The sequence below is a fragment of the Sinocyclocheilus anshuiensis genome, unplaced genomic scaffold, assembly GCF_001515605.1.
Source record: "Sinocyclocheilus anshuiensis isolate Anshui unplaced genomic scaffold, SAMN03320099.WGS_v1.1 scaffold664, whole genome shotgun sequence".
Lineage (NCBI taxonomy): Eukaryota > Metazoa > Chordata > Actinopteri > Cypriniformes > Cyprinidae > Sinocyclocheilus > Sinocyclocheilus anshuiensis.
This window is the reverse complement of record NW_015554122.1, coordinates 682,103-695,200: the sequence shown is the minus strand read 5'-3', so window position 1 is coordinate 695,200 and position 13,098 is coordinate 682,103. Positions and strand designations below refer to the sequence as shown.

Sequence of the window (13,098 nt, the reverse complement as noted above, 5' to 3'; positions counted from 1 at the left end):
GAAACAGCCGCCGCACTGGAGCGCTTCGGCAGGAAGTGACGCATTGCCTGCGATGACTTCTGTGCCGCTGTAAACTGCTCAGCAAAACAATCTACGGCAGGGCCAAACAGTCCCTTGGGAGAGACTGGCAAGTCTAGGAAGGTGACCTTGTCAGCGTCCCTGATCTCCGTCAGATTTAGCCAAAGGTGGCGCTCCAGCACCACCAAGTTGGCCATGGCTTTGCCGATCGCCTGCACAGTGGCCTTAGTAGCGCGCAGAGTCACATCAGTTGCTGTGCGTAGCTCTTTGAAGGTGCGGAGAAGTTTGGCCCAAAACACATGGAGCACTTCCTTCTCCACTGAGGGTTAGGTTTAGGGGTAGAGCTTCATTCATGTTTTTTTATACAAATAGTACATTTCTTACAAATCACACAAATTCATACTAAATCGCCATTTTGTATAATAGTTATGTTTTGTCTTGAGATCAGGTTGGAACAGCTCTATTATACTGCCTTCTGTAATCAAATTAAACACACTTGTGGATTGATTTCTAAACCCTATATCAACCTTGAACAGATAGGTTCAAGGTTACTTTATATTATTCATAATCATTCCTTTATATAATTCAGTATGTTGGAAGAAAAATATTGCAGGCATCAGTGATACTAGGTTTGGCCTTATTAATTTGTGCTGCCACACACTCACAAGTCACTATTTTAGAGAGGCTATTAATCCAATGTGTTTTTGCACACATGTGCGGTGTAAACCAGTTCTGTGTTAGTCTTCTTTGCAGCCATAAAACCAGCCAACAACATTCTCTTTTGTGTTAAACTTGCACAGAAGTCCCACTGCTGATCATTTTTGATTGAAACACTTTGAATTGTAGTAGCAAGGAGTGTGCTGTACATGGGCCATTTTCCTCAGATGTCGAGATCTCAGATGGAGTCAGATAAAGCTGTTGGTGTGCTGTGTTTCAGATGGAGCAGCGGAGGAGGCAGGGCTGCAGGTTGGAGACTATGTGCTGGCGGTAAACGGCACTGATGTCACAAGTGTGCCACACTCAGAAGCAGCTGACCTCGCACGACAAGGTAGACCTTGCACACTCTCAGACAACATTATTACTGCATTTCTCATGTTTACCCTGATTTTCAGTTTGGAGGAATCAATACCAGCTGAAAGTCAGAGCCAGTCTGCAGATTTTGGGCAGTCAGAAATGGCACATTTCACATGAAACTGTGTAGTGTAGAATGGCAACAGACTAGTGTAGAATAAAACAAACAGTTTATTTTATTTAGTTTTTTTTAGTTTGATTTGTTTCATGCCCAGTTTTTCTCTATAACATTTACATTGACTGGTAGTTGATATGTAGTTATTTATAGTCAACAGAATGTCTAATGTGGACTATCAAAATAAAGTGTTACTGGTGCTATTGTATAACTTAATGAAATCATTTTGTGTTTAATTGTTTTATGTGATTTCTGGTTCGAATAATAAAGGCCCAGACATTTTAACGCTGACCATTGGCTCGGACATCGGTCGAATGCCTAACACTCCACGACCAGCGTGCAGGGGTTACTTGCATAAGCGAACTCAATCCAGTTTGCTGAAAGGCTGGAGAAAGAGGTGGTTCGTGCTCAGACATGACTGCTGCCTCTATTACTACAGAAGCAAGCGAGTGAGTGCAGTTTTCTGTTTTATCCCGATAGTTGAACCTGTAAAATCGGAATGTGCATTGACTTACAAAATGTGTTTCTCACTGCCAGGATGAAGGGAAGAGTGGAGCTCTGTCTGTGACGAGTCTGGAAGGAGCGGTGGTGGAGGCCGATACCAGTTTAGGAAAGCCGTTTGTGTTCAGATGCTGTCCTGTCTCTGGGAACCGAGTTTACTACCTGTGTGCAACATCAAACCAAGAGATGAAGAGGTGAGAACATACAGTGCTTTTTAAAATGAAGGGATCACTCTATTTATTTAATTTAAGCAATGCTGGGGACTTACAAATAAAAATAGTCAGACTGTGTGACACTTGTTCAGCTGTTTTCAAAATCGTTGAGCTTTTCCAGTAACAAGCAACAGTACTTTTCCCAACAAGTGATGGAGTAGCATAACAAAACACTGCACACAGCTTCACAACCAATCAAGATGAAACAATAATCAAACATGCTCTCCTGGAATCATCCACAGCAATAGACATTCATTTTTGTTAATTGGTTGGTTGGTAAATAAAGACTGATCAAATAAACAAATTACTTATTTATGGTTCCTTCGTTTATAGCAGCATTTACTGTCTCTGTATCGAACTATTTAGTTAAATGCTGCTGTTCTTTACTGAATGTTTTGGTTATAAAATTAGTGTGTTTTCTAGTTTTAATGGTTGCATTTAGTGTAAATTTATTTGTAAGGTTTATTGCTGTCATCCTTGCTTTCATTCATTCAAAAATCCTTGTTTTCTGCTCTTAAAACGGTTAATTATATAGTTTGATCGTTATATATTTTAAAAGATATTGCCTACTTAAATAGCCAAAAGGATATATGTAGTAGTTATTTTTCATTAGTAGCTTGTAGTGTAGTTAACCACTTTTTCAAGAGAAGCGCTAGACTATTAACCACTTAAAATTCCGAGTACACTTAAACATATATAAAAGTACTTGAAAAATACGAGAAGCAACACTGCATATGATATTAAGACTTGTGTTCTTAGATTGTGTCTTGAATGTACCGCAAGTGAATTTTATTAATGTACTGACATCAATCAAAAATCAATTTCAGGGGCAAATGTTAGGATTATGCTCCGTTCTTTTCTGTATCTGTCTGCCTGTCTGTGTTCCTCATTAGTGTCTATGGTTTCCTTAGTTATCTATATTCCCATTTATCATATTTTTTCATAGTTTCTGATTTGGTTTCCCTCATTTTTGATTAGCTTCACCTGTGTCCGATCTAGTTTCCTTCGTTTGCTCTATGTATTTAAGTCCTCAGTTTGAATAGCAAATAATGAATAAAGAAGTTTGTAATTGTTTGTTTTTCAGGTGGCTGGAGGCTATGGGTAGAGCGGTTCATCCTGTTACTCAGGTAACTTCCTAATGACTTGTGCATGTATTATTTGCTGTGGCATCATTAACCATACCTAAAAAAAATGGTATTTCATTCTACTATTAATGTGAATAAACAGGATCAATTAATAAATCAGTGTCTTGCTAAATTGAATCGCATTGGTTGAAAGAAAGCAATGTTGTTGTGGTAATGCTCATAATGATAATGATGGTGATTGCTGAAGCAGAATCACGTGTGGATGGACGTCACTCGACACAACTCAAATCTGCCCCCTCTGGCAGTCAAGAACCCAGAATGCCTTGGCTTACTCCACCAGCTGGACAGGACCAAGGACTCATGGGTGCAGCACTACTGTGTGCTGAAAGACGGATGCCTCTATTTCTATGCAAGCATTCGGTCAACCTGCGTGATAGGTACGTCTTAGAACTGTTACAGTGCAACTGTTGGAACTGCTGTATTGTTGTACAACTGCTAATGAAAGAAGACTTCATAAATCAATCAGAATCAGAATCAGAATGAGCTTTCTTGCCAGGTATGTTTACACATACGAGGAATTTGTTTTCGTGACAGAAGCTTCCACAGTGTAACAGAATGACAGTGACAGAACAAAAAAACACAGATAATAAAAAATAAAAATAAATAAAAAATAAAAAATAGAACAAGTAAAATAAGGAATAAAAAATATACAAATCGACAATTATATGTACAGGTATATAACAATAGACAGTTGTATGTACAGGTATATTATGTGCAAATTGAAATGTAGACTGAGTACGTGTGTTAGGGCTTACAGTTAATGAAGAGCACTTCTAGATCTGAACAGCACATCTTCTTTAACACAGTTACATCTGTACACCACCTCTCATTGATGTAAAAGCATGTCCCGCCGCCGCGCGATTTCCCCGTTGATTCTGCGTCGCGATCTGCTCTGAACAGCTGAAAGCCCGGGAGACTCAACGCGCTGTCCGGAATGGCGTCTTTCAGCCAGGTTTCCGTGAAACACAGAGCAGCAGAGTTTGAAAAATCCTTATTTCTCCAGGAGAGCAGAAGGAGCTAGTCCGTTTTGTTGGGTAGAGAGCGGAGGTTCGCCAGATGGATGCTAGGCAACGGTGTTCTGAATCCGCGCTGCCTGAGCTTGACGAGGGCGCCGGCTCGCTTCCTCCGTCTGCGCGTCCTGAAGCGTTTGATCAGCGCCGTAGCTCCCCCGACTACAATGTCCAGCAAAACATCAGAATAAGCGAAAACTGGTGAAATATCGGGTGGTGTGTACTTCCGAATGTCCAGCAATTCATCTCTGGTGAAACCGATTGCAGGGATATAACTAAAGACAGGACAAACTAACAAAAACATAAAAAAAAGAAAAGACTCCAGATAAAACAAAACAACTCTATCCTGAAATTAAACTCCCAGTATATACTACATGCACAAAAGTATTGGGAATTATGAAATTCATGCTCAAGTGTAAATGGTATTATTGGCAAGTAGAAGCATTAGGAACAGCAGCAGCTTCACTACGAAAAGTGCGCGGTCACTCGGGTGCACATAGTTCATAAAAATCGCTAATGCTCTGCTGATTCCATAGCTGAAGAGTCCCAAACTTCCACTGGCATTGATTTCAGGATAAAAACTAAATGGCGAGAACTTCATGTAATGGGTTTCCATGGCCAAACAGCTGCATGCAATCCTCACATCACCAGGTAGTGCCAAGTGTCGGATGGCGTGATGTAAAGCATGCAGATACTGGACTCTGGAGCAGTGGAAACCTATTCTCTGGAGTGACGAATCACTCTTCTATGTCTGCCTTACTTCCAAGTGAAGGGAAAACCTAATGCTCCAGCTTACTACCAAGACATTTTAGACAATACTATGCTTCCAACTTTTTGGGAACAGTTTGGGGAAGGCCCTTTTCTATTCCAGCATGACCAAAGCAAGGTCCCTAAAGACATTAGGTTGGATGGATTTTGGTGTAGCAGAATTTGACTTGCCCACACAGAGCCCTGACATCAACCCTATCAAACGCCTTTGGGATGAACTGGAATAGAGACTGCAAGCCAGGCTTGCAGCACAAATGCTCTACTGGATGAATGGGCACAAATTCCCTCGGAAACACTCCAAAATCTTGTGGATAGCTTTCCCAAAAGAGTGGAGCATTATAGCCGCAAAGAGGGGACCAGCTCCATGTTAATGTCTCTGTTGGTCAGGTGTCCCAATACTTTTGTCCATATAGTGTATATAAATATATATACATACATATATGTATACATACATACTGTATAGTTTTATTTATGTTCTTCATATATATTATTTCACGTAAATGTATCCTGTTTTTCATAGTATCTCTATAGCTTTCTTTGTATGACAACTAATAGCTCCCATTTGTCTTATTGCAGGAGGAATCTACTTGCATGGTTTCACAGTGAGGGATCAGCCAGTGGGATCCAGAAGATCTGCTATTGAGCTCAGACCTCCATCTGAAGAGTTTAAAGTGTTCTACCTCTGCGCAGAGAATGCTAATGAGAACAAACGGTAATTAACTTGATTTTGAATAATGTTTAATAATGCATTTTAAAAGCATTCAACAAGACAAGACAAGTCAAGACTTCAACTGTCAAAGGGGCTGAAATCTGGATTGTTTTAAAAATCATCAGTCTACAAAATTTTAGTTTTCATATAGTTTGGTGTTTTATTCATGCTGACAATGTTTTGTCATATCATATTAATTCATTTTAGTCTATTGTACTTTGACTCATTTTAGTTGACAAAAACATCATTTTAATTTTTTTTAAATTTTGAACAAAATATATTTTTTAAATTATACAAAAATGTATATGCTTCTTTGTGAAAACTTCACTTACAATTTAGTGCAATGTTAATATCTTTCAGTGTTTTTTAATCATTTTCATAAATTTCGATCATCATTCATTCATTTTCAATCATCAAAATACTAAATAGGTGTTGAAATGTCACTGCAGGTGGTACTATGTTCATCTGCTCATGGTTTTGATGTTGAAACTGATTTTTTATGAGTGACCCATTTTTGTATTGTTGTCCATGATATGAAAAAAGGCAGGAATTGTTCTAAAATAATAAATCGGGAATTAATTAACATGGTGAAGTAACATCATCCTTTTTTCTTCTGTTCTTCCTAGATGGGTTAGTGCAATAAAATCGTCAATAGGAAAATGGCTTCCACTGCATCAGGCAATTCAAGACTACATGAGTCGCCCACCCGAGGAAACAAGAATGTGAACAAGACTGATTACAGGACAGCCTGGAGTTTCTCAACAAGTTTAAATCAGACACGACCATGTTCATACCAGACCATAATGATTTCCTAATTTTCTCTTACAATTACATCTCTGAATATCATTGTTTCTGCATTTGAAATATGCAAATACATACAAATTAATAGAAAAATTAAAAAAATAAAAATTAAATTGATAAAATAATCTGCTGTAGATATTCATGATGGAACCTAAAATAACTCCATATATAATATTCAAGTGTGATAACACAGCAGCAGCAAGTGCATGAAGTTGTCATGGTAACCTGGTACCATGGTAATCACTGCATGCTGAAGCATAGAAATATAAATAGAAAGCTCAGAACTCAGCATCACTTCCGAGACTGAGTTACATCACTGTTTTCTCTTTCAAGACTCTAATTTCAAATTACGTCTTGATTCAGGTCCACTTAACCTTTAATGTGTTGCATGTTTCTTTGCATTCAGAGGAAAGTTTAAGAAAAAATGATGGCCTGCATTTCTGTAAACTTTTGTTGTCACACAATTTGAATTCTTTTGATCTGTTTCCCATTTTCAAGATTTTCTATGTAATGACAGTGCCACTGTTATTTGTACATTATATGCATTTTCTTTATGTTTTTACTGTCTAGGCCATTTAGTTCGCTTGCGGTAAAATATCTTACCTCTTGTTTTAGCTCATTTATATAGTTGACGGCAATATTGTGACTTTTCCTATTCTTTGTATAACTAACGATACATTTATGGCTTTTTGTATTATTATTTTTATTAGTATTCGGTGATCGTTTTTACAAAATGTAGAATTTTTACAAACTAAGGGAGTATTTATCAGATTAATAATCATCAGATTAATAATGTTCACGTATGTGCCCCGAGCAACCAAATTCATTACACTTGGCTGAAATGCATCTCAGATTACATTCACTTTATGACTGGATAGCTATTTGATCAGTAAAACACATGTAGGGACCAAGTGTAAATATCCCCTTTTCCTTAGAATCTGGTATAGTTGGTTCATTTAAGTGCTTGTATTGCATGTAAATAGCCTATGCAACTAAATGAGCTTGCCAAAATACAGACTCGCATTATGTTCTACCTCACAGAAGTTCTTCTTGTACGAGTTTCATGATTATACAGATGACTGCAGATTATATATGATTACAGTTGACTGAGTCACTGGGTGGTAAAATATCTATCTATCTATATTATAATCTTTTATCAGTTTAATTATTAGCCATTTGTAATGTTTTATTCAGTTGTAAAGTCATACTTTTTACTGAACTGTTGAGGAAACAGGCTTCCATATATTGTTTTTTTAGGCCTATCACACATCATTTCACAGTGGGCTTTTGGTCAAGTAATCAGAAATGTTATCAAAATCACAAATTTTTGCTTTTGTCTAAAATGTATTTCCACATAGAAATTTGGCATTAGAACCTTAAATCAACTTCAAAGCTGTCAAAACAAATTACAGCAAAACAAATAGTATAAAATAAAAAAAACACAAAAAAATGCTTAGAAACACATTTAACATCTGTTTAAAAATATAAAATACATTACAATATAAATAAAAGATTAAAACACTGAAGCAGAAAAATTAATACTCGGTAAGACATTGATGTCTTCATTCAGAGAGCCCTAAAGTACATCCATTATACATGTACAGTTTTTTCTGTACATCTCATCTTGTGATGATAAAAACAATTCTGCGTCAACAATCTGCTCAGAATGTTTTTACTAGTTATCCCTACTCAAGCCACTTCGACCAGTAACATACACAATATAATGGCACTTACATAATGTGAGGCATTATTATATTCAAGTCATCTGTTTCAGGCATGCCGATACATTCTGACATACAGTAGAACATTTGATAAAGAAAGACTGGTTTAAATGACTTTAACAACATACATGTAACACATTCAGTCATTTTCACAAAGTGTAAATCTGAGATTGATATATACCAGTGTTTTTATTTTCTTTTCTTTAGGTGCAATCATAAGGTTCATTGATACCAAACCAGAAATGTGTTCTTGAAAATAGACAGAAAATCATTATCGATCATCAATTATTATTATTATTATTATTATTAAAATTACCTATCATTTAAAAAAATGGATAGTGTGGGTGAAAACACACTCACCAAATTACCCATATTGCAATTCACGACAAATTCATAAAACATTTACACACATAGGTTTTTTTACCCTTAAAAGGGAACTGAAAAGCACCTGCTTATGTAGTCGTTTGGACATGTGTGACCAAGTTAGGAATCTCTGAACTGTGTGAAACAAAAAAATAATACTAAAGAGTACAGTACAGACAAAGAACCTCTCAAACAAGGATGGAACGGCATCTTTGGCAACTTTTGTGTAAGACATTTTCAGACAAGATCACTTACCAAGATCCTAATACACAGTATCAAAGCACTAAGCAGGACTGTTTCAGTTGTCATTTGGAAACAATACTAGATTGTTCAGTATCTAAAGCATTGCACTTTCTCTATAGTAAATGAATCAGAAGTCTCACAGGATGAACAGGTCACAGTTTGCAGTTGAAGGCACACGCATTCTCCAAAGCTCGAAACACATTTTAGTTTGATTTCTCAGCCTTCACTCGAGTCCTGAGTGTCCGTCCATGAGCTGCACGTCAAGCATATGTGCATTCAGAGGTTGTCAGTTTCAGCGCACCCTTACTGTGCAGTGTCTTCAGCGTTTTGAACTCCAGCGGCATGCGGTGGGGTCCCGCACTGGAAAAATAGCGATATTTCAGTCCGTCATAGTAATGATATTTAACAGTATTTCTGTTACCGTCCTTTGGGAAAGGCCAGAATCCATACAGGTGGATTTCATCACAGAAGCGTGTAGCCATTGTGTACATCAATAATCCAGTAGATGGTCGTTTGATATTTATCTTATTTGTAAGCCAGTACCTAAGAAATAAACAAACATTACTAGTTATTCCACAGGTATTATTCGCATTATATTTATTAGGATGGTGCCTTGAATATTTTTGGTTGAATATGCCACTATACTCTGATTAAGGACTATTTGTAGTCACACTGACATCAGACTCCTGAAGCAAATATTATTATTATTATTATTACTAAAGGTTGTAGTGTCTTTTTTGTCTCTCTTATTTTTGTATATTGTTACATCAATTAGCAATCATCATTGCACACCTGCAGGCAATAGATAGATGTGTAAGAAAAATAACCAAAAAGTAAAAAAATAAAATAAAACAAGCAACAAAAGAAAATCCCGCACACTATCAATACTTGCAAAAAACATCAAAAACTATTTATTATTGGCAACGTTTTCTTTTGTTGCTTTGTATATTGTTACATAAAATATATACTTTTTTTAAGATTTGTGTGTATGTGGTCTAACAACTCATTTCAACATGCTCTCTTAAAGGGAAGGTACACTTTAGATGATAGTGCTGTTAAATCTTACAATCTTACCAGAAACTAGTTTAAATCAAGTGGTTTAATGTGATTTACTGTAGAAAAACTTTACCATTTTCAAGAATAGAAATTGCAAAACTCTATACAACAAACGAAAATGACTACCAAACAAGAAAATCTGAATGTGATTGGCTTGATTGTGGTGCAGCCTTGCAAATATGAGACAAGTTAACATTGGTTAACGCACTAGGTGTCATGAATTAACAATAAACAATACCTTTACATATTACATTTTTTTTTTACATATAGATTTTTTACATTTCAGTAGTGGTTGGTCAGAAAAGTCAAGGGAGACTGAGGCTCTTAAAAATATATTGCAAAGGAACGTACAGTAACATTAATCAATTTACTCACTAATGTGTGTAACTGACGTATTTAAAAAATATATATTTTCCATTTTTCTTTCATGCGCAATTTGTCAGGCAAAATTTAAAACGGGTCATGAAATAAGGAATCAATTTTCATTACGTTTATAAAAACTACACTAACTAGCTACAAACTACTATAGTAGTATTAAAACATATAATCATATAAACATAATCAATGACGCTGTCTATCTCAAGCACACAATGAATTTCTTATTTACATCATGTCATTACATCATGACAGGTTAGAGTGCAAAATTTGTCATATAAATGGACTCAATACAATTTATGTTAGTTTAATATAATTTATCATTAAACCAGCATAACATCTATAATACTTTTTTATTTTAATTTATTACATAGCAGTCCCATTTTAAAAGGGTTAAAGGTTTTTTTTTTTTTTTAATTGGTTATCGGTATTGGCCACAACAGTCTATGAATTATCAATTATTAGTATCGGCCATGACATTCCATATTGGTGCATCCCTAATCTAAACAAATATTTCACTATGCTCAGAGTGAAGTTTTAATGAAGAAAACATCATATCTGTATTTTCTACGTACATTATTATTATTATTAACAATAAAAGATTAATAGTAAATTAAACTCATATTAAACAAATTAAAAATATTAAAACAGTGTACTGAAAATGTATTAATATTTAAAGTATGCTTTTAAAAGTAGGCTACGTTTACATGATATTTGGAGGTCTTTGATGTGTTTTCAGTATTAACGTCAACGATTAACTGATTAATTGATCTTTAATTTTAAAGACAATATTTTATGAATATTCCTGTGAATTGACATCCTCAATAAATACGTATACATAGGCAACATAAACAGAAAAATAGTGAGTGCACCAACACTGGACTCACACACAGACATTAATATCTACACCAACTCCGTTCTGCACCACATCAACAGTTATGTCGATAAAGTATCCACCCATAAAATAATTAAAACATCCCCCAATCAGAAACCTTGGATGAGCAAGGAAGTTGGACTCCTGCTAAAAGCACGTGACACAGCTTTCAAATCTGGCGACCAGGAAGCCTAGAGTTTATCCAGGGCCAATCTGAAGACGGGTCTTAAAGCTGCTAAACATAATTTCAAACGGTGGATTGAGGATAAATTCAACAACAATGATCCTCGGCTTATGTGGACAGACTACAAACCATCAAACAGCACAGCCTCCCCCCCAACCAGTAATGCCACCCTCCCAGATGAACTGAACATCTTTTATGCTCGCTTCGATCGTGGAAACACAGAATCACCCAACAAAGCTGAGCTCCCGCCCTGTCACTCTCATGCCAATCATTTGAGAGGCTGCCCCCTACACGGGACCCATTTCAGTTTGCCTACAAACCCAACAGGTTAACTGAGGATGCCATCACCTCAGCTCGCAACACTGCACTGAATCACCTGGATAAAAGCAACACTTATGTCAGAATGCTATTCATTGACTTAATTTCTGCTTTTAATACTGTGATTCCATCTAAGATGATCTCCAAGCTCACTGATCTTGGCATCAGCCCCTCTCTCTGCAACTGGACCTTGAACTTTCTTACTAACAGACCACAGTCTGTTAGGATTAACAATTACAACTCCTCCATCCTCACCTTGAACACTGGTGTACCACAGGGCTGTGTCTTGAGCCCAATTCTCTACTCCCTCTTCACCCACGACTGCATACATCTACATGACTCTAACTCCATAATCAAGTTTGCAGATGACACCACAGTGACAGGCCTGATGAGCGGCGATGATTAAACGGCCTACAGGGAGGAGTTTCAGCAACTGGCAGTGTGATGTGCCGACAATAACCTCACACTCAACACCCAGAAGACCAAGGAACTTACTGTGGACCCCCGGCAGACTAGGAAAGACTACACTGTAAAAAATGACTGTGAATTACAGTGAATAACCGTAAATTGACATTCCCAGAATTCCCTGTGTTAAATTAGAAATTTGATGTTTTTTGTTGAAATAACTGTTTCTTCTTAGTTTTTTCTTATCAGTTTTGTACATTAGGGTTGTATGTTACACCTAATGTTGTTAAATGAATGTTTATTGCATTATTTCAGTTCCATGTGTGTTACAATGATGGTTTTTAGTGTTTGTGTGAATGACACTGTGCACCTTCTATATATGTTATTATTTAATAGCTGCTTGTGATGGGCTTTGGTTCATCATGTGACTTTCTCATCACCACCTGCATTTGGTGGTTATCAGTGTATTACAGAGGTACAAAACAGATTTCAGTACTTCAATAGGTTGATATATTAGCATTATGTCAGTTAATGAAATTACGGTATTTAACTGTAAATGTAAGTTAAAGTTAAGTTTTGAGGATGTTTCCTGGACCTTCAACACCACCTCTCTGATCAAAAAGGTGCAACAGCACTTTTACTTCCTTAGGAAGCTAAGAAAAGCTCACCTGTACCCCACATCTTATCAAACTGCATCACAGTGTGGCATGGCAACTGCACTGTCTCAGACCAGAAGGACCTCCAACGGGTTGTTAAAATGGCCCAACACATCACTGGTGTTCAGTTACCCTCCATCAAAGACACTTACCTTAAATATATAAATATCTACATCATCATCTGTTATTATTGTTGCACATTCCTTTGTACATTCTACCTCATGATGCCTATTGCACTGTATATGGCCACTGACCGCATGTTTATATATTTACAAATACCTCATTCTGAAAAATGCACCTTCTGTGTTTATACTTCTTCATTCTGAATAATGAACCTTCTGTGTTTTTTACTTCTCATTTGCACCGTACTGTATCCATATTGCACTGTTAATGTTAATGTAGATTTAGATTGCACCTTGTACTGTATTTCAGATAACTGCATTGAGCTGGTCTCTGCACCTGTCCGTCACAAATGTTTATTACACACATATATGTGTGTGTGTAAATATATATATATATATATATATATATATATATATATATATATATATAT

At 36.4% G+C, this 13,098-nt stretch overlaps 2 protein-coding genes across 2 annotated transcripts in view; one reads left to right on the top strand and one right to left on the bottom strand.

The window, feature by feature from the left end:
* Window positions 1–7,217, top strand: part of LOC107670049 (uncharacterized) — a 20,527-nt gene extending 13,310 nt beyond the window's left edge. The window contains exons 7-13 of the mRNA XM_016462529.1: window positions 956–1,066; window positions 1,475–1,653; window positions 1,742–1,899; window positions 3,002–3,044; window positions 3,253–3,439; window positions 5,417–5,552; window positions 6,176–7,217. Coding sequence (XP_016318015.1) covers window positions 956–1,066; window positions 1,475–1,653; window positions 1,742–1,899; window positions 3,002–3,044; window positions 3,253–3,439; window positions 5,417–5,552; window positions 6,176–6,275 — 914 coding nt within the window. The 3' untranslated portion in view covers window positions 6,276–7,217. The remainder of the gene's footprint in view (window positions 1–955; window positions 1,067–1,474; window positions 1,654–1,741; window positions 1,900–3,001; window positions 3,045–3,252; window positions 3,440–5,416; window positions 5,553–6,175) is intronic.
* Window positions 7,218–8,420: 1,203 nt separating this feature from the next.
* LOC107670050 (CMP-N-acetylneuraminate-poly-alpha-2,8-sialyltransferase-like) overlaps window positions 8,421–13,098 on the bottom strand; it is a 14,238-nt gene continuing 9,560 nt past the window's right edge. The window contains exon 5 of the mRNA XM_016462530.1: window positions 8,421–9,220. Coding sequence (XP_016318016.1) covers window positions 8,938–9,220 — 283 coding nt within the window. The 3' untranslated portion in view covers window positions 8,421–8,937. The remainder of the gene's footprint in view (window positions 9,221–13,098) is intronic.